This window comes from Acanthochromis polyacanthus, chromosome 12 (assembly GCF_021347895.1).
Source record: "Acanthochromis polyacanthus isolate Apoly-LR-REF ecotype Palm Island chromosome 12, KAUST_Apoly_ChrSc, whole genome shotgun sequence".
NCBI lineage: Eukaryota > Metazoa > Chordata > Actinopteri > Pomacentridae > Acanthochromis > Acanthochromis polyacanthus.
Window position 1 is genome coordinate 34,481,258 of NC_067124.1, and position 21,347 is coordinate 34,502,604.

At 41.1% G+C, this 21,347-nt stretch overlaps 1 protein-coding gene across 3 annotated transcripts in view; it reads right to left on the reverse strand.

Moving 5' to 3' along the window:
- zgc:158766 (uncharacterized protein LOC100009641 homolog) overlaps positions 1 to 13,938 on the reverse strand; it is a 35,005-nt gene extending 21,067 nt beyond the window's left edge. For 2 of the 3 annotated variants that reach the window (XM_022215069.2, XM_022215070.2), the window contains exons 1-4: positions 13,678 to 13,937; positions 8,600 to 8,797; positions 5,800 to 7,024; positions 1,019 to 1,198 (exon numbers count right to left, since the gene is read on the reverse strand). In XM_022215069.2, the coding sequence (XP_022070761.2) occupies positions 1,019 to 1,198; positions 5,800 to 7,024; positions 8,600 to 8,797; positions 13,678 to 13,746 (1,672 nt within the window). In that variant the 5' untranslated portion in view covers positions 13,747 to 13,937. Of the gene's footprint in view, positions 1 to 1,018; positions 1,199 to 5,799; positions 7,025 to 8,599; positions 8,798 to 13,677 lie in introns of all 3 variants that reach the window. The other variant, XM_022215068.2, reaches the window with a different exon arrangement.
- Positions 13,939 to 21,347: the final 7,409 nt, after the last annotated feature.

Below are 21,347 nucleotides of genomic sequence, written 5' to 3' on the forward strand. Positions count from 1 at the left end.
ACATACTTGAGATATTTGCTTTTTTACAACCTCAAGCTGATTTTTTCACACCACTCTGCAGGTCAGCTCTATAAAAGATATTTCACCATGAATGTCTGAAGGTCCCTTCCAATAACTTGCTCCTCTAGATACCATTTTTTAGCCACTTATTTTAAACAATTAAGTGTTGTATTTTTCTCTCGTCATGTACCCTGCCTGCATTTCAACCGAAAAGTCGCAGGGTCTTTGTCACAATTTTAAGTTTGGATTTTGTAATTTTTCCAAAAGAATCACATCACAAATGTTGTGTTCAAGGACTTTTGAAAAGCTACATTTTCTTTCAGTTTTTGGTTCTGATAAATTGTCTAATTTTGGTGTTTGTTTTAAAGAAAAATGCCTTTCAAACTCACTTTTATTTCAGTAAACAGTTTGATATATACTTGTATTTATATTTTTTCAATTTGTGTTAAGTACTTTTAAACATTCTAACAGAAAGTGTTATCTATAGAAATCAAATTTTATTATTTCTACTGTTACTATTTTTCCACAACAGGAATAAATCTGTTGAAGCGTTGCAGTGGTATCACATCCCTAAAATAGATAACCAATGTTATTTACAGCAAAAAGCTTCATAAATGTCCGTTTATTTACAAATGAGGCAGCAAACAACAATGGCTAAAAACGGAATGCAAGAGAAACCAAAGTACTTTTCAGCAATAAACAGATAAAATGATAAATTACACATGAAAATTTCAGGATAATTGCACTGTATCCTCTGTAAGGCATACAAATGTGGCATAGAATTTAATTTTTAAGATATTTTCTTGCACATTTTTACAAAGAATAAACAAGAAAACATCCAACATAAATTAACTTCTACTGTCAATGTGTGCACTAGGCATGTAAATTGAAATAAATAACATTGTCCGACATTTCTGTGCAATTCAACAGATTTGAAGAGCTTCAACCGATACGTTCAAGGTTTCTATACTTGATACTGGGAAATTGAATCGGATAAGTTGCATCTCTGGTGTCCTACCTGGCAGGATCACAGCACCAGATGTGAGAAGCTCTTGATTGACCTCTGACACCACTTTGGGGAAGATGGCGTTGTACTCATGTCTGACGGCCGTCCCATTGGCAGCTTTGGGACTGTGTAGCTCTTCTCCGCTATTTCTGTGCCGCCTATTCTCAGGGCTGACGCTGTCCTCGCGCTGGCCTGCACAGACAAATATGATAATGACAGGAAACAAGTGCGATAGATCGTCTGAGAGATGTTTACTGAGCAGCCAGTGTCAGAAAATAGAGTACGATCAAGAGACAATAGAAGCATCCTTTCATCTTTGTACTTTCGGACCTTCACCTCATGAGGCAAGTGTTTATTAGTGGTGATGTGGGTGTGCTCGATTAGTGAGTTCACCCTGAGTCACCGTGGAGTCCAGGTGTTTAGTCAGCCTGAGTCATGGCTAACTCTGCTGTTATTAGACTCTTGTAGCTGCACCTCCTCCTATTCAGCCCTGCATACCTCCAGGCTGTGTTTACAGGAATGATATGCCCGACATTCCCAAGCAGCACCACAATTTATGGATTCAATCCCGATCCTATAGCGTGGAAATACTCACACAGAATACAGTTGAGCCCAGAGTCCTTCAAACCCATGGCTAAGTTTCATTTAACAAACTTTTATTTGACCAAAAGGCTTCATCTGACTGGGAATTAAATCTGAAAGTGGAAGACGAACATTCAAATTATTTGTTTTTTTTTTCCACAAAAAATGCCAAAATTATTGACACTCTCTGTAATCAATGGCACTGATGGATTCAGGTCTGGACTCTTCTGGTTGTTTTCACCACTTTGGCTCCATCTTTGACATCGTCTTGTTGGAAGCTCCAACGCTGCCCGAGGAGCAGTTTTCCTCCACAATCTCAATGTTTCCTCTTTTCTCGTGATGCTATTTACTACTACTAAAACGGCTCCACAGCATCACATTCCCACCACCATATTTAACCCTTTGATGCACAACATGGGTAAAGAGATGCCCATTTTCCATTAAATATGGGTCACTTTTGACCCATGTTGTGCATCAAAGGGTGAACTGCGGGGGTGCCGTTCTTGGTGATGGAAAACTCCAAAATCTGCTGAGCTGAAAATATACATACAGCAACTTGTATTAAATCTTTGTAATGCAGAAAGTTGTTAATTGGAATATCTTTGCATCACAGCTTCTTAATTTCTCATGAGTGATAGCATGTGACTACAGCTGCTGATTTAAATAGGACTGAGGGACATTTAACCAAATATCAGCATTGCTGTATGACAGATGTTGTCATATTTCCAGAAGATCTATGATAAATTCATGAAAGAACCAAAATGCATGATTATTTTTTATAAAAAAAGATGCATGCACTTCAATCATTATGTCATAGACAAGTAAGAGTTGCAGGAGTATAGTCTTAAAACTACCTTGATATACATGGTCTTCACATATATTTTTGTTCACAATTGTATGCAAATAACTCCATAAATACATCAGTATTTTCAAATATATGTCTAACAGTCAGGCTATGAATAAAAAGCTCTATCATTTTATCAAATCACAATTCAAAAATAAGGTAAAACACTTTCTGTTTTTGCAAAGCAGCAACAGGTCTAAAATGTAACACAATACCATTGTTGAAACTCCTTTGTGGGCAAATCAGTAATTATTTATCTGTTAGACGGACGCCTGTTGTGTGTTGTCCTTTGACACAGTTTGAGGCCTCTTGCATTGTCCTGCTCTGTTCTGTGACAGTAAACCCACCCAGCTCAGCCTCTATTGTCTTCAAACAGTCAGTGCATTTCCTGTGCGACTCTGCGACCACGCTTGTGTTTGCTGCATGTTTCCTAAAATGCTTTGTTTTCAGAGGAAGCGACCAAACGTTGGGTAAAGCCTCCTGAGTACTGTCCCCGTGTCAAAGTCTGTTTTTTTCTCTGCCGGCCTCGTTTTTGAAAGCCACCGAAGAGGCTAAATCAGCAGCGACGGTCGCTGGGGATTTGACGCACTGATCACAGAAACACAACACAGGACGTGTTTTGATATTGCAAAAAGTTTGCTGCCTCATATGATGAGTAACTCAACCCTTCCTGAGGATTTTTTTTTCATAGCGGTCTGAGTCAGTGCGTGTTGGGTCTCGTGTTTCTGGAGTTAATGGACTCTCCAAAGATACAGGCACAGTTTGAAAGACTTTTTTTTCTCATGGATCCCCAGTGACTGATCGGTTCACAAAGGAAACTTTTGTAAATGAGGCAACCCATCTGGGATCAGTGTAGCCCCCAGCCCCAGCAACACTGCAGGGTCATCTCATTGTGGGATGCTGGGGTCCCTGTGGTCGGTTTACAGGGTTTACAGGATCCTTTGTTGCCTTTGAAATGTCGTTGTGAGAAACCTGCTTTGCAAAAAGCTGAAATACAATCCCCTCTGAGGCAATCTCACAACAGTGATGAGATTTAACTACTGTATTTTGCTGAGTGGCGCGTATTTCAACACGTTTACATTCACAGTTCTGCTCTGGCACCGTCCAGCGTTAAGATTTAACCAAACTAAATCACCTCACATTTGAATTCACGGAAGAACTGGCTTTCTAAAAACAGCCCTATTCCCTCGGTGGGACTCTCAGCTTCCTGCACAATCTGCTGCAGACCAACGCAAAACAAAACAGTCCTGACAGCGGTAAAGAAAACACAGGGATGTGACTAAAGTTGTGTTTCCAGGGTAGGTCCATACCTGTCACCCTGAACTTGCCAAAGAACACACAGAAAGGCTTTGACAAAAGGCAATCTGTCACCAATCACAGCACTAATGCTTCAGCGTCATGAGCTGTCTTAACCTCAGCTTCACCCATCTGATTAACTGCTGGAACCAGTCCTGTTGCAACCAGGTGGAAAAAAAAAAAAAAAAACACCATCTAGCATTTTCACAACCTCGGGTTATATTATTTAATAAGTGATAAACGATGAGTCAATTGGCTGTCATGATGATTCAACTACTACTGAAGAAAACCACACTTGTTGACGAGGTTTAAGAGGTTTGTGCAAAAACATATTGCTACCCGAAAAGCCATAAATGCATAGTTTTATTTTTGGAAAACTTCTTCAAAAATGGAACTACATCATGAATAAACAGCTTATTTATTAAGAACTATTTTCAGCTAGTGATTAATACACATTTTGCAACACCAGTTAGTATTTACAACAGCAGCTGAGTGTATGTGGTGTTCATTTAAATAAACTACAGCACCAAGGTAAAGATGCCAGTATGCTGGTTTTGATGTTTGCATAAGATTAGTGACAAATCAACAAAAAATGCCTTTATTCTTTTGCAAGTATTGCAATTTAGATAAATTTACAGATGAATTAGAAGAAAAATTTACTTATTAATGATATAAAATGTTAGCCTAGCCGCGCTAGACCCATGTTCTGAAGACGCAAGGGTCTAGGCACGCTCGACAGGGAGGGAGGCGGGCTAAAAGGTTGTCTATCAAATCACTCTGCAGCAATTGGGTAGGTATACAACCAATCGGCGCAACGAATAGGCTCCTAGAGCGCCGGAAATCAGAGGATGCGGTAGTTCGGTGAAGCCTTATTTATACAGTCAATGGGTGAAGCTCAAGTATATTACAGACATGTTAACAGATTATTCAGAGTCGGTGCTAATGGAGCTCAACGACTGTTGTCATTTTTGTTGTTGACCCTGGCAGAGAATTAAATTCGTTGCCGTGGGTTGTCTAGCGTGGATTCTGTCAGAATCGTCACGCCTCTGTCGTCACTTAGTTACGCCCGCCTTCTGACTCTACACTTCATGGTGATTCGTCCGGCCAGTTTTAGGAGCATCCAACCTCGAGCCTTATGGAGGGTAACTAGACCCACCCTGGCAGAGAATTAAATTCGTTGCCGTGGGTTGTCTAGCTAATAAAATGTCCCAGTTTGGGCTGTTTTAGTCCAGTCAAGTCACCATTTTTAACCAAAGTGTTTTCCAGTAGAGACTGGCTTTGCAAATACACCCAACAGGTTTAAACATTAAGGTTAAGAATCAATAATATCATATAAAATAAAAATGTACCCAACTAAATTAAATGTCATAGTTAAGACCCTACAATAACACTAGTCATGTAAATTTGCCTGGCTTTAGTAAATACTAAGATTAACACGTTGATCATAAAATACAGATCTGCTGGACTAAACTTACTATAATTAATAGACCCTATAATAATATTTCTAAATTATATATTATAGTCAAGACCCTACAATATTAATTATTACAAAAAGCTTCATGACTAATTTAAAAACTAAGGTTAAGAATGTACAATATTATATGGAATACTGATTAATCTGAAAAAAAATTCTATACAGCTATGATATAAATTCACCAGTATAAAATAAATATTGCAGTTAAGATCTTACAATATTATATAAATTACAAATCTACCCAACTAAATGAAATAGAATGCTTGAGACTTTTTATAAGACACAAATCTCCCTGACAAAATGAAATATTGTAATTAGGATCCCACAATTTAGTTAATTATGTAAATTTACCTGACTAATTTAAGGCTAAGACACCAACAATATTATATACTCCAACAGCTTACATGACTAACTAAAAAAGAATGTTAAAATTGTAAAATAAATTAAAAAAAAATGTACATGAAACCTCAACAAATCCAAACATTCATTACAAGCGGCGATATCGGCTTAGAGACCTTCATCAAAATGTATAATATTGTGTTGTAGGATTACATGATCAAAAATACATCATTGGAAGTGGATTTTTTCTGCACTGACCTGTCTCCTCTTTGCCGTTCCTCCTCTCAGTACCAGGAAGCGTTGCCTCCACATCCAGCTTCCCAAATCGTAAAGCGTAACCGTTTATTAGCTTTTTAGGGGAGATGCTCGCAGATCCTCCAGACGACGAGCGTTCCCGGTGACCTTTAACCTGGCCGGCCTTGTTAGTCCTCTCCAGTGACTTGGACCTCCTCTCTGCCCGCCTCTCAGCGCTCCGTAAGCCTCTCTGGAAGTAAAGCAGAGGAGTGCTGGGTCTGGAGTCGTCGCCGCTGAGCCAGCCCCGGCTACCGAACCGCCGAGATAAATGCTCCCTGGGAGACGTCCTGGTGTCGGGGCTGCTGCCTGGAGTCACCATTCCCCGTCTTAGACCGGCGTTGTGCTCTGGGCTTTCCTCCAGGATGGATTCAGAGCTGGACCCGAGGCTCATCGGGTTCTGCAGGGCCTCCATGTAGGATTTCCTGAAAAGCCTCCTGCTCTCGAAGGCCACAGAGTCTCTTGGGAGGCGGCGTCGAGGACCAGGGTTGCTTAGATCTGTGGAAAAAGAGAGCGTCTTGGACCCTCTGTCTCTTCCGCCGCCGTCCTCGCTGTCCTGTCCAATGCCGCGCTCCTCAGCAGGCCTTTCGATTTTGATGATGGGTGCAGCGGGGTCAGTGTGGTTCTCATTGCTGCTGGATTCCGTGCGGTTCCTGTTCGGGGTGGTGGGCTCGGAGAAGATGGAGTCGGCTCCCTGAGAGTGCAGCGACTCCCTGGAGCTCCGGTGGCTGTCCAGCGTCCCCGTCGACCCGCTGGTGCTGCAGGTGCTGAGGTGGCCCCGGAAGCCGCCTCTGCTGCAGCGCGCTTGCATGATGGCGTCCGCCGTGCTGCTGACGAATAGCGGGTTGACCACGTTCTTCCACGGCGTCCTGTACACGGCCGTACCGGTGGTGAGCAGGCAGTTCTGTAGCGGGTGAAGGTTCCGGTCGCGCGTTACATTCTGCAGGAACTCAGCTGTGAAGACGCTGCCATACATGCTCTCCGAGATGGGGATTTCTACAATGGCCTGCCCGCTGGACGACAAACATTTTATCACGAGCTTGGCAGCCTTGCGGCCCAGAGGGACTATTTGCAGGTAGAAGTCTCCTTGCTTTAGTCGGACTTTATGCAGAGGGGCGAGCTGCAGGACGACCTTCTCGTGGATGCAGAGAGGCCACCCCTCATGGTAGAACAGCAAACCTCTGAACCTCACCTGGGAGAAAACAGAATTTGTTATCATTGCTGTGTGTCACAGCTTGCATCATTTACATCTCCAGCGCTGTGTTCAAACACATGTTTAGCTGTAATGGAGACGCGAGCTGTTTTCATAGATGAATCACTGTCAGCCATCGTTCTGCTGGAAAACCTGTCTGATCAGGCCTGGTTTCGCAGCAACCGCAACACAAATCTCTGCATAAATAACAGAGCGGCACATACACGGCGCTCAAGGGTTGGCTTTTTTCATCTCTTATGAATGTCAAGGGAAAGACTGAGGATGTGATCTTCCTCTGAAGCCTCTCATATTGCCTGCAATACAAAGGCTCTCATGCACAGCGAGCTGTTCTCAGGGGCTAGGCTTAGGTGAAACTATTGCTCTGTGGCTATCGTCACAGTGTAATCACCAGAGAGATGAATGCAGAGGAATAAAGTTTCAGTGCTTTGGTCATAGAGCTCCAACCCACAGCAATCAAAGCTTGTGAGGGAGAATATTGAGTTTCACTTTGGACCCAGGAGTCCGAGGCAGCCTCTCAAGGAGACCACAGTTTCCCTCTTGTTTCGCTGCTTTTCAGAACAATAATCAACTCTGTCTCCGTGTCACTTTTCCCACTCGGTGAAAATATTCACACTCAGCTGTTCTGTTCTCGGCGCATTCTTGTGTTGTAAACATTTCAGTAAATTAGATAAGATGTCCAGACAGTGACACAAACGTGTTCAGTGCATTTTTTTCCCCTTCTTGTGCACCTTTATTTACATTTTATACTCCACATACACTGAAAATAAAGAGATCTGACTTAACCCTCTGAGCTCCTAGCAGTTTCTGAGCTGAGTTTTGCTCTTGTAGCATTTTTTTCTCACTGTAGATTAATTTTTCACTGTGATATAAAGTCCTGTACCTCTATGGAAACAGCAAAACTATGACTAGAAGTAGACTAAGGTATGCCACAGCTATACAGCAAATAATAAAACTGTATTTCTTTTATTATTTTACAAAAAAGGGAAAAACCTGGATTTCACATGCATATATATTTGTTGTTTTAATGCATTTTGCTCTTAAGCTCTCCAATTTGTCTTTTCTCTGCAGTTCAGCTAAATAGACCTTCAATTTGTGTAAAGTAACTGTTGCTTGCAGGTGACTCAATCATGATTTCTTGAAAGCATTGACAAGCTAAGAATTTTTCATCTTTTTTTTTTACAGTGTGGTTTGGGCAAACGGTTCTATTTCTGGTGAATATGCAACGGAGACAGAGAATACAGTGATTTTAATACAATATCACAATATCAGACATCACAAGAACCATCTGACAATTAAAAACCTGCTGACTCTTCCTGATCTGATCATTTCTGGCTCTGTTAAATGGTGCAATTTTGACAATGTGCTAAAGATAAAATGCCTTCCTAACCTGCTGGTTTGTTACGGGGTTCAGAGGGTTAAGCATCTCCAACAGTGCTGCAGGAAATCACTGAGGTCAGTATCAGGTAAATCTATCCTACCAATGGAATAATGAAATAAGTCACATTCTTGGACTCCTCAGTTTAACCTCCGGTGAGATTTCTATAGAACACTCACACAGGTCTCTTTCTGGATGATCTGCAGGATCCTCTTGGCAGGAAGCAGGAAGTCGATGAGGCAGCGGAGGCCGTCTCCTCGGTACTGCCTCTCCACCACGCTGAAGAGCTGCCAGAGGACGGTGGACGCTGTGGCACTGAAGGGACGGTACAATGCAGACAAGGTGCTCTGGATACAGTTGTCCAAAGACTCCGCGTCCTGGAAGAAAAAAAAAAGACATTTAATCAGGTGGACTGTGCAACAATGAATATTCAATGTTAGCAACGATGCAGAATGACCTTTCAAAGGCAATTTTTCCAAGAAATACCAAAACGTCATATCATATATATTTGGACTTGAAGCTAAATCAATGGTTTCCAACATTTTAGAACTTGTTCTGTATATTCAATTTTCACTCTGAGACAAAAAGAAGAACTGATTAAAAGGAAAAATCCAGTTGACTTTTGGTGAATCAAACTTTTTTTTTTGCATTTTTCTGACAGTTTAAAGCAAAGTATGAGGAAGACTTTCATTGAAACGATTTTGTGAAACATCCAAAACAAAAACAATCCCAAAAAAAGCACAAACAAGACACCAGTTTTAATCACCTTGCGATGTGCTTTTCAGAGCCTATACCAATTATTAGCGATCAAGGAGACCAATAAATAAAATCTATGGTAAAACTGTAAATTATGATGTCAAAATTTAGAATAATAAAAACTCAAATTATTTTATTTATTAATGTTTTACATGTTTATATGAAAGGGGACTTTTTAACATTTATCAGTCAGTGCTGACAGGCTTTTACTTGTGAAGCATAATTCATTTTTTCCCCTGTTAAAAGGGTGTTTTTCTTGCCACTGTCGCCTTGGGGCTTGCTCTGGGGATCAGACATATGGGTTCTGGAAAGCGTCAAGATAATTTGACTGTAATTGTCGGTATATAAATAAAATAATTATACAGAAAATGCTCCAAGTAGGACATTGTTTACTACAGATCAACAGAAGTAGCATCAAAGCCAGAGGGACCCATTTTTAACTGTAGTTATTATAAATAGGAATCAGATCTTTTTAAAATTACACTAATAATGAGAAAACTCCAATCAGATTTTTCTTGGAAGCTCAGATTGGGAACAGTTTGCAACGCAGTACTTTGAATATTGTGCAACTCTGATCAAATAACAAGGCGACTATTATCGGAAGATAACCACATGATGCATTCGGCATGATCCCACTTAGCTGGACAGTCAGGAAGTTTGAACGGGGAACATCCCAGCGAGGGGAAACACCTGGTCGGAGTGACGTCAGTGGATGCAAACAGCCAAACTGGAAAGTCCAGACTGGACTAGACACTGGAACGTTAGCCTCTAATAACAAACCATGTCATCGACAGGAGTATTATCAGACCTCCGCTTGATCTGAGCCACCACCAGCTGTTCCCAACAGCGCAGATGACACGTCCGACACTGTTAACTACAACTTGTCTGGTGATGACATGGGACACTCGGGATTACACAGGCTGACCTGAGGTGGTCATTATGTCCGCAGTTTAGGCTTCGACCTTCCTCCATTCAGCCAAGGCCAAACATCACTCTGCTATCTGCCCTTCCTGAATGGAACACAGCAGTGGAATAGAGACATCTGCCTCCGACGATAACGGATAAACGGCAGCGCCAGGGAAAGTCACACACTATAACAACTGCGTAGGACGTCGGAGAACGCAGGCTTTTAACTGCACGGCTCCTCTGCGGTTTTATTACTTTCACATATATGTCTTTTACCGCATTTCCATGAGAATAAAAGTACATAAAGAAATCTAGAAATCACTCTACTTGGTTGAATTTTGCCTGTCAGACAGCCCATGTTTCACCCCTTTTGTAGGGTCCGATCTAAGCAGCTCAGCACCATCAATTAGAGGAGAGCGAGTACAGTTCAGCGCATTCGTACACATGCCACGACTCTACTACAAGGCGCTCATTGTGCACTCCGCCTCTCTAAGTGGTATGTGCCGTACAGTGTTGGTGCCCTGAAACAAAACACCCACTTCCATTAGCAGTCAGCTTTGCTTTTAGCGGGACACAAAAAAAATGTCTCTGGGCATTAGTCACTGTTTCACCCAGGAGGAGAAGAATAACATGGTGTTTTATTGGAGGAAAGCTAACAATGGGAGGAAAGCCCTCAGTAGGACAGGCCGGCCAGTTTCTCTTCAGGTTCCCAAGGCAGAAAAAAAACAGAAACAGTGACAGAGTCAGAGTTTTGAAGAACAATTAGTCAACGTAGCAGAGATTCGAGCTCAATTACATTTGAAAGGTGAGTCATCACGTTGCAGAGGGAGTGGCTTTTTGTGTAATCTACTGCTACGACACGAGCACAAAAACCCAACAATGGTGCAATATTTACACTCAGAGCGGTGACAAATGTGCATCACATCCTCGCCTCGTGCATAATGAATGTCTTACGTAAGACAAAACATATCTGGCTTTGTCGTGAAGAATTTGCTTTTCACTTAGTGTCACCTGTCTGCTGTGGAGACATATTTGCATGTCTCAGCAGAACTTGGCCACCAGAGCTGAGCTTCCCATCCGCTCTGCGCCACACAGGAATGCAGTGTGTATAGTTGTGTAGCTTCAGAGCTTCAGCCAGGAACAGGAGCGAATTGGGAAGTCCCACCCGCTCCGATGCCGGGTCTTTTGTGAAGCGGCTGCCTGTGCGATGGTGGTAATTATTGGCTTTAAGCTGCAGGTGGGACACTTTTGTCCGTGCAGTTGGTAAAGCAGCTGTTCAAGAGGTGAGTAAGTAGGCTGAAAGACAGAGGAAGGGGGTTTGTCTCTTTCAGTGAAACAATCAAACACAGGATTTTTTTTCCTAGTTAAGTCCAGGTTAAGAGGTCACGGAAACATATTCTGGATCTTTTTGAAGCCGACCACACCAGAATGTTGCATGAGCTGCTGAATCGAAACTCCCAGCACCCTCTAAAGCCAGAGTCTGAGGGGGAAAAAAAAAAAAAAAAAAAAAAAAAAAGAGAGTGGATCCCAGAGAAAGAAAAAGTGAGAGAGTGAACATGAGTTGGTCACTGACACATTTAGTGGGTCAGGGACACAAAAGACGCTGCCTACCAGGCCTCCAGTGGAGCATGAAGCCACCAGGGGAGTGTAACAGGAGAGCCCTGGAGCCCCCACACAGGCCGCTCTAACCAACCTGCTAACAGCCTCAAAGGTAGCGGGGATGACAAAAAGGGCCACAGGTTGCTCAGACCTGCCTCGCTGCCAGGTGCCAGGATGCCAAACAAAAGAGCCGAGCAAGACCTCCCCACTGAGCCCCGCAGTTTGATTCAGCTTTTGATCTGGGCTAATGGAAATCCAATCTCATGAGAGGTGAGGAGAAGGGCCCAGACAAAAAGGTGCATGATGTATTTAAGAGCAACCTCAACCCTTATTCAATATTTCAAGCAGCCGGTGATGCAATATCGGCGCACAAAGACCCCTCTTAGATCCACACAAGTGTCTCTTAACAAGGAGCTTAACACACCAGCTCTGTAACCCTACGCAGCCTTTCAGTGGCTGATATGGTGATGTGACGCATGGTAAAAGACACTTCTTGTTGTTGTAAATGTTGTAATGTTATCTCAGGAGATAAACTTTGACCCCGACAGGGCCGCAATTATTGTGCGAGGCGAGGTAATAAACCGGGCCACCCACATGTCTGACAGCAGCAAGGTACTATTTTTAACCCACCTCCTTCAATGTGCATTTACATTCCTACGGATTTACACCAACTCTTCTGCAAAACATCAGATTAAAGCACATTCTACGTAGTAAAACTGTTTTAAAAAAGCTAAGTGACAGAGGTCTAGCAATAGTGAAATAATGCTAAAGGAAACCCCAGCAGCCCAGTTTCCCACTGCGATATTGAGAAAGACTTGATTTATGTGATCAGTCGTCAACTAATGACTTTGTCCTGCAGGATGTAAACAGCGCAGACGGGATGTTGTTCCCGACCAACAGAACTCACTGACCCTCTATATGAACGTATAAAAACGCACACGGTTTTCGATTATGCCTTCGGATAAAAGAAAAAGCCCAACAAAAGACAAAAAGTGAATGAGGTCCTCCAGCCAATCACAGCACTGATGAGCAGAGACAAAAGGAGATTGACAAAGTGTGTTGATACCTCCGCAGGGTAAATATAGAGTGGCACACATTCCAAAACAAATGGGAAGCTGATAACAAGACGAGCTATCAGAGAGGATGCAAACTTGTGTATTTCACAAAAGCCTGTTCCTGAAATCTCGTTTTCTGTTTATCTACTCAGATAAATGCAGGGAAACATTTATGTTTAGCCCTAATAATGAAATAAAAACATTTGGTGCCATTTGTGAGTTCTGGGGTTTAAATCTAGCATTTAGTTTAACTATAAAGACTGAAATTTGTGTTTGATTACTGTGGAGCTTCACTATTTTCAGCTGTAACTGAACATACTGATATTCGGCACATGAAGAACCCCACTCACATTTTGCTTCCGAGTGAACGAATCACTACAAACAAGCAAATATCAGTAAGAAAAGACGCAAACTGATCCCAAAAGGAGGCAAAAATGGCAACAAAAAGTCTCAAAGATGAAAGCTGGCCAAAAACGATATGAAAAATTCGAGAAAAGTTATAAAACAGGAACAAAATGATGCAAAATTAGCACAAAATGCCACAAACTGAAAATAAAAACATGCAAACTGACCACAAAAAAGGAAAAACGGCACCAAATTGACAAAATCTTGCTAAAATGCCAACATTTACCCAACATGCTCCTTGAATTAAATTAAGTGGGATGTGTATAATCCAACATCAGCCAATGCTGCCGCTGTACTCCCTCCTCTCCCACAGAATGCATGAGTAAAAAGCTACAAGTTGTGTTTTGGCTACAGATGAGGACGTCAAAATATCAGCCGTCTGTGAGCCTTGTCATGAAAAACATCCATCCCAGCAATATGTGCAATAACGCAGGAGCTGAACAACAAGTTAAAACACATGAAAAAGTGCTCAGAAAGGATCAGCAGCTCCCAAAAAGTCACATTAACTGCAAAAGAGGCACATTTTAAGCCCATACCTTAATACTCAGGTAGTTGTCACAACTCCGGGACTTTGCTCTGGAGTGCATTTTGCCCAACGACAGCATTTAAACTTCAGAGAAAATCCAAAACGCCACTAAATCCCGTGTCAACAACTCCAAGTGGTAGAATGTGTAATCCGTGCTGCGAGTGTTGCAAGTCATTTCTGTGATATCAACAGGTCTGGCTTCATTTCTCTCCCCTCTGGCTCTTCTTTTTTCAGTGCTGTGGTGTCGGCAGCTGGAGCAGACTAAACTCCAGAGCGTGAGAGAGCGGCACAGCGCTGGCTTCCCCGTCACTCACCATCCCTCCCTTCCTCCCTGCACAACCTCCCCCGCCCTTCTGCTGCCACCGAAGCCTCTTCCAGCTGGATAAATGCACGCCGCTGCAACTTCGGGCTCATCATTCACAACACAAACTACCTGGAAACACTCTCCCCACCTCCACCCGGCAGGCATCGCACTCTGACTGGCTCCCCCTCCATGACCCTTTGCTCCCCTACCTCCACCGGCAGCTCCCCTCTACCCCTCCTGCCACAATGGTCTCTCTTTGTCCCGACAACACAAATGGACTAGGGTTTCAGCTTATTCTGCTGCCTTTTCAAAAGGAGAAAGAAAGGAAGACATCAGCATAGGATTGGTGGCTCAGGTCACCCACTACAATGGCATTCCCCTTAAATATTGTCAGGGGAATGAGCAATCCTTTAACCGGTTCTTACAAACCACTGACAGATGTGGGACATCCTCCTGTTGTAGAAGACACATATGTCATCTCTAAAAAGTGATTCTCTAAAGAACTTTTCAAAAGATCGCTGATTTTTAACCCATTAAAACTGCGTTAAAGTTCCATATTTGGAAGTTTTTCCTGCTATAAAATGGCTTGGATTTGCTTTCTTTAGAATAAATGGATCTTTGAAGTCCCTGCGCCTCTCTGCTCCTCCTTTCACCCACCTGCAACTCAAGCACACCAGCTCATCGAAAATTCTAATCAATCAATCACTGAAAACTTATCTGCACTACACAAACGTACATTGTACTATTTGAGTAATTCTGTAATCCCAAAGACAAATAATGAAACAAAGTTCTACTTTGCAGGTTGACAGGATTGGTTGCTCAGGTTTGTTAGAATTGAAACCCAGGACGTATGAATCCACAGTACCATGACTGCTACAGCTTCTACTACCACCAAGACCAATAACTTGATTCATTTAGCTCCTTGCTAAACAAAAGTTTCAAGGTGCTACACAAAGCGGACACTAAAATACAGTGGATAGCGTTACTTTTAAACCGACAATTCAGTGAGAAAGTATGGTTTTTACCTTGCACAACCAAGCAGACAAAAGCCTAAATATGCAAAAGAACAGATGAAACAACATCGCTATAGATTTCTTTTTATAAAGTCAAGCAGATCAACAAAGAAAAATATTAAAGGAAGCAGAATAAAGGTCAGTTCACGGTTTCTGCTTGACCGACGCCGACTTTGAAAGTAGACTCTTGATGCACTTGCGGTTCTATTCATACAATACGTGTGTGTCGATCAGTTGCATTTCCCTTCATCTTGAACACAAAAAAAAACATCCATTAGACTCCTGTGGATGTTTCTCAAAGGTTGATAGTAACTTTTTAATGGTTATAGCAGCTGATTAGGCTGCACCACCAAATTAGCGATTATTCCTGAGGTGCATCGATTAGTCGGCCGACGTAGCACAGGATATCCGGAGAATTTAGATCTTCAGATAGTATTTGGGCTCCATCAACAGAAAGCATGTACAAATCAAAGCCTCTCCAAAATCCTGCAATGACTATTTCAATTTGAACTCTTTTAATGACGAATTATAAATGTGTGGATGATGGACAACATCCTCATAGTCTCTGCTTATACTAAACATTTTTTTGCATCAAATCAAACCAAGCTTTATTGCCATTTTACTGTACATACAACAGTAGTACAGACAAGATGAGAGCGCGTTTCTCCAGGATCCAATAACTTAAAGATCACATCGTCTGCATAGATGTTAGTGAACTTTGGTAAATTATACAGTTTCTCTCGGGGACTTGAGGACACAGAAAGCATAAACTGACCTTAAGTCTACACCTTTAGGTTGGATCTGCAGCTCCCATCTCTATCTACAACCATCCTCTGCCATTTGAATGCAACTCAAGCACACCAGCTCACCTACATCTCCGCACTGTAACACTGAAACTAAGATTACACAACAGTAAGATGTACTATTGGATGCATGTTGGAACTGGAAATGGATTCTGAAGAAACATAATGAAACAGAAACCTCCACCCTGTAAGTTGAGTTCTTTAGAATGAATCTGAGTTTTCACCATCAGTAAACTTCAGCTTCAAGATGGAAATTCTCAGCCTGCCTATTTGGCTCAAGATGCGTTTTCTAGCATATAAACAGCACTATATGGACAAGCTAACAAGGGAAAAAAAAGGATTTTCACTCAAGGAGGTCTTTAAAAACACAATTAACTTCTTTAAATAGTTTTAAACAACAGGAGGCATGAAAACATTCTGCTCTATTTTTAGCCAGCATTCTTTAATGACATGACAGAACGTAGAGGTGAGTATGTGTGTGTAGCAGAAACGCAGAACAGTGTCAGGGCCAAACAGCAGCATTCTTCTCATTTCTTCCCAAAACACAAGACATTGTTGTTCAGAAAGAAAACCAGCGTGCACCACAAGAACGCTGGCTCCGTTTGAAAATGTGAAGATCGCATTAAATTAAGCCGCGTTCAACAGAGGAGGCAGTGAGGGTCGCTAATTAGGTTGGTTTATATTTAGAGAAGAGAGACGCTGGATTCTTGTGAGCCAGACATCACGATGACCCGAAGGAGACAAGAAGACGCACTGTCACACTGGACACGAGGGCTCAAACAAACAGCATCCACGGGCTTTTACACTCTGATGCATTTCTGGGAAATCAAAAAAAGGAGGAAACGCGGCCGTAAAATATCCCCTCCCCACCTCAGCGTGTTGTTATATATACATCAGATCTACATTTAGCCTTATTTAGTCTTAGTCTTCTATCTACTGTGTAATCTGCTGTATAAACAAAAGCACACATACCTCACATATGCACTACGCAAATATACACTGGTCTCCCTCCGCACCGTTTGTGCCACGACTGACCCTGTAATTTCTGCTGCCTTGGCCTTTTCCACTGGGCTGGTTTCACTGGGTGAGAGGGCACATTTATTTTCTACTTTTATGTCTCCTCCGTTCTCCCTTGTCCTCTTTCTTTCTAATTCTTATTCATCTTTGGGGGCTGAAATGACTTCACATGAGCAAGAAAATTGGTGGTGTCTTCTTTATATTTGGAACACTTATGCATTTAATCCCAAACAGAGTGGGAAGATGACAAGAAATGAGGGGGAATTGACCTCAGTATTTGAAAGTTCACTACCAGTGAGTCCCTAGTAGAAATTCAGCACTTAGTGACGCAATGGATATTGTATCAAGGGTTAATTCCCTCAAAAACAAAACAGTGGAGCAGTCAGCTGCTCTGATCGTCTTATGACTGCAGCAGATTGTAAGTGTGATACTATACAAACAGTAATGGAATCTGGATATCTTTTTTCATGCATTTTACTCGATATGCAGAAACTTTGAGGCACAGTGAGATTAAAGTTCTCAGCTGTTCATGTCAAAACCATTTTTTTTGTGTCTGCAAGAGCATTATGTCCCCAATTCTGTCCATTATAAACCATATTCACATCAGCCACAACATTAAAACCACTTGTCTAATATTTTGGTGGTCCTTTGGGTCCAGGGTGTTGGGAACGGTCCATCTGACGACTGGGATTGACCAGATTGAGATCTGGGGAGTCTTGTCGATGCTTTCAGCTCTTTACCGTGTTCCTTGGCCAGATTTTGTGGTGTTGTTAGCGTAGTTTCTTGCTAGGAGAGGATGAAAATGGTCTGCAACAATGTTTATGTGTCAAAGCAGCATCCACATGAATGCCATGTTCTAAGACTTTCCATTAAAACATTTCTTTAAATGATCAAATCCATGCTATTCAATTCATCTGTGGTTGAAATGTTGTGACTATCAGTGGACATTTCATTCTTTTCCGTCAACATGATATTCCAACATGGAGTCTTGGAAATGTTTCTGCTGAAGTGTTGGTAAGTGACGTTATTCTTGTATCAAAGACTGTTTCGACCCTCCTCTTGTGATTTTATTATCCCCCGCCTCCACAAAGTGGAAAAGGGGGATATAGGTTTGGCCTCCGTCCGTCCGTCATAAAGGAGACAGCTTTTCTCGGAAACTATTACAGCTAGGATTACAAAATTTAGTGTGTAGCTTCACACCATGGACACCTTGATCAAGTTCAAAAACGAGACCCGTGCGATAATATTTAACAGAGTTATGGCCCTTGATCACTATCTTGGATATAGACTCATAGACATCACATGTGGCGGGGGATATTGATGACCACGTCGTCTTGTCGTAAATAGTTTTAGTGCTACACTAATATTAACCGGATGTCTGTATAAATTCTCATTTATCCAGGTCATGGTTATCCAAAGCAGTTTAAATAAGTCCAGTGGATTTATTTAAACTACTTTGGATAACTAAGATTAACCCTTGAAACAGTGGCCCAACTGAAACAACAAAAGATTATTGCTAATCTGAACCTCCCTGGATAAACAATGAATCAAACGAGGCAAGAGACACAATCGCATCATGCTAGACACCGACTGGTTTGTTAATTCCAGGGCCGATACAAATTATTAGCAACTGAAGACACTAATAATAAAGATCTGGATGTCAAGATTTAAAATGCAACATTGCTGAAATGCTTTTGTTAGTTTATAGTTTCTATAAGTTTATTTAACAGGGAACTTTTCAAGGATTATCCTTCAACATTTATAGCTGTTCATGACTTGTAACCAATCAGACAGTCCTGTGGGCCAGACATTGCTCAAGACTGCAGAGAGGTAACAACAAATCATATTCATGTTTCCGCACAAGAAAGTCAATCTGAAATTTTTTTTATCAGTGTCACAAAAAAAGATGGTGCCATGTGGAACAAAATAACTAATCTGAAGTTTTGAAAGGTGACAGTAGAGGCTCCTGTACACAGCTGTAATAAACAGAACAGAAGAAGATGGAAACATTCATTTTTCAGCAACCGCATTAAAAAAAAAACTATTAAAAAAGAAAAACTAAAACAAAACTTTGGCCATCTACAAGAAAATGTCTTCAGGAATAGTTTGCAATCAGGTAGAATTATTCTTTTATGAGAAAATTTACATTTAAAGGTTCACTTTTTCACAATAGTCACAAACCAAGTAAAGAGAGTATAATTGGGGAAATGTGTTTCAAATATTGCCGTTTCCAGTAAATACTTTCAATGCCACGCTTCCAGATGGGCATGAGAATATGTTATGGAAACACAGAGTCAGAGGCATCAGAACCAAAGTGACACCGTCTTAAACTGAAGTATTTAATGGAAAATCGTTTTAAAAATGAGGATAATCTGAAAAATACTGATCTGACAGTTGGCCAGGCTGATCAGTCTAAATCTTAAAAAAAATACCTAGCAAGTCACATAATCTTACAGCATTTGTCATATTGACAGATTTTTTTATGATTTCACTACAGGTGAAATGTATAGTAAAAGATATATTCCTTGTGTTCATTTTCCAATAAAAAGTGAAGTTGCCAGTAAAAACAGGATGTTAAAAAGTTCTTTTAAAGCAATAAATAGATTCAAAGCATCTCACTCAGGCAATAGTTTTGGTAATGCAAGATCCAGAAGATTATAAATCCTTCTGTCTACATTTTTCTCTTCTTCTACATCCCTCTTGTGACACGTTTGTCCTCTGCGGCCACAAGAGGAGGCTTCAGTGTGCTTGTGTTCCTGGTGATTTAGGTCAGAACAGGGCCTACTGCACCAAGATAAACAGCAAACAAACAGTATTCTGGAGCAGAGATTTACTGTACGATCACATGCCGCTCTAAAGACAAAAATAACTCCACATCAGCAGCGAATTCCTGAACAGGAGAACATCAGCGTCATTAGCACTAATATGTTTGCGGGACGAGCACGTTTAAACTTTTCCTGTTTTTCCAGGAGCAGCCATAAGGTTTAAAATAGCCTCATTTACGCAGGCTTTTGGTAAACAATATTTCTGTGATCTGAAAAAGCAGATAGGGCGATCCCAGGGGGGCAGCACGCGATCTGATAAACCTACCAGGGGAACAAATTAGTCAGACGACATGAGAGCTGCAGCTTCATCATCATATCGTGGCGTTCTTCCACAGATAAAAATGTAAGACAGACTTAAAGGGGGTGGACGTACACAGTAGATGTTCGGATAAAGACTGAACGATGTGCAAACTCTCACGAACAGCCAGAGTTTAGAAAACGGAGGAATTAAGTCTTAAATTTAAGCGAGATGAAATCCTGTTGCGTTGCAGAGAGTTGGGTGGTCACTGGGATGAACCACACACACCAATCTGTGGAATGTGACACCTGGATTCTACCTCACTTCATACCAACCTCACAGGGGCCACCTACAATAGTGAGAGAAACTATAAACTTCACCCGTTTGTCTCCTTAGAAACTGTAGTTTGTGATAGCAACTCTTGCAACAGGTTTTTGCAGCAGCATAATGCCTTTTAAATCCATCTACAAAATAATAATAATGTGGTTCTTTGCAACATCTCAGAGTATCTGCAAGTCACAGTTATATTCTTTATGGACTAATCTGCTCATTACTTCCTCAAAAGCAATGAAAAATACTAATAATAGTATAATATGACACCGTAAAATACATTTTGTCCAACTAATATTCTAAATAGTCTGCTACTAGAATTAAAGACTACTAATAGTCTTTAATTCTGCTGTAATTCAAGATCAAGAAAAGCAGTTCCTTCTTAAATTTCACGAGCGAAAATGTGCAGATATATTGCATATGCTGATATTTTCTAACTCATTTTTGTCAATTATCTATGCAGACACTAATATATGTACATACTTTCCCACATAATAGCAGCTTCTCCTGTAGTGGAATCAACTTATGAAATGCAGACAAAATACAATGCTTTTACAAGTTTACATTCAAATGCATTTCCTGGAAACATGACAGAACTACTTCAATATAAATGCAAAATATTCCAGATTTGTTCAATTACTTTTATCTTCTCACCAAGAGTCCAAAATGCCAAAACATTGATTCTATTATAATGTAAGATCAAGGAAAAAAAAAGCTAATTCTCATAGTTTGAGCAGAAATGTGTGAATATTTTGCCCCATCACCACTGCAGATATTAGAATATGAACATATTTATTCGGTCTAATTATAGTGGAATAAACATAATATCTTCTTACATTATTGTGATGGCACACTGGCGGATGCAGACTTAAGATACAATGCTTTTAAATCATTTTCACTTGGAAAAAGAAGAAAACTACATGCCAAAAAGTCCATATTTGTATTTTTAAGCACTATTTTTAATTTGTCTGTCAATGTTCACTTCGGATGAATGTCAATGTTTAATTTTGTTCATTTTTTAACTTATACTTGTGTATCACTGCCTGAAACTATCAAATGTTCAGGATGTTGCTCATAAAAATCACATAACTGATTGTCGAAATAGGTGCAGATCAGTTTTCTTCAGATTAATTACCTGATTGATGGAGCT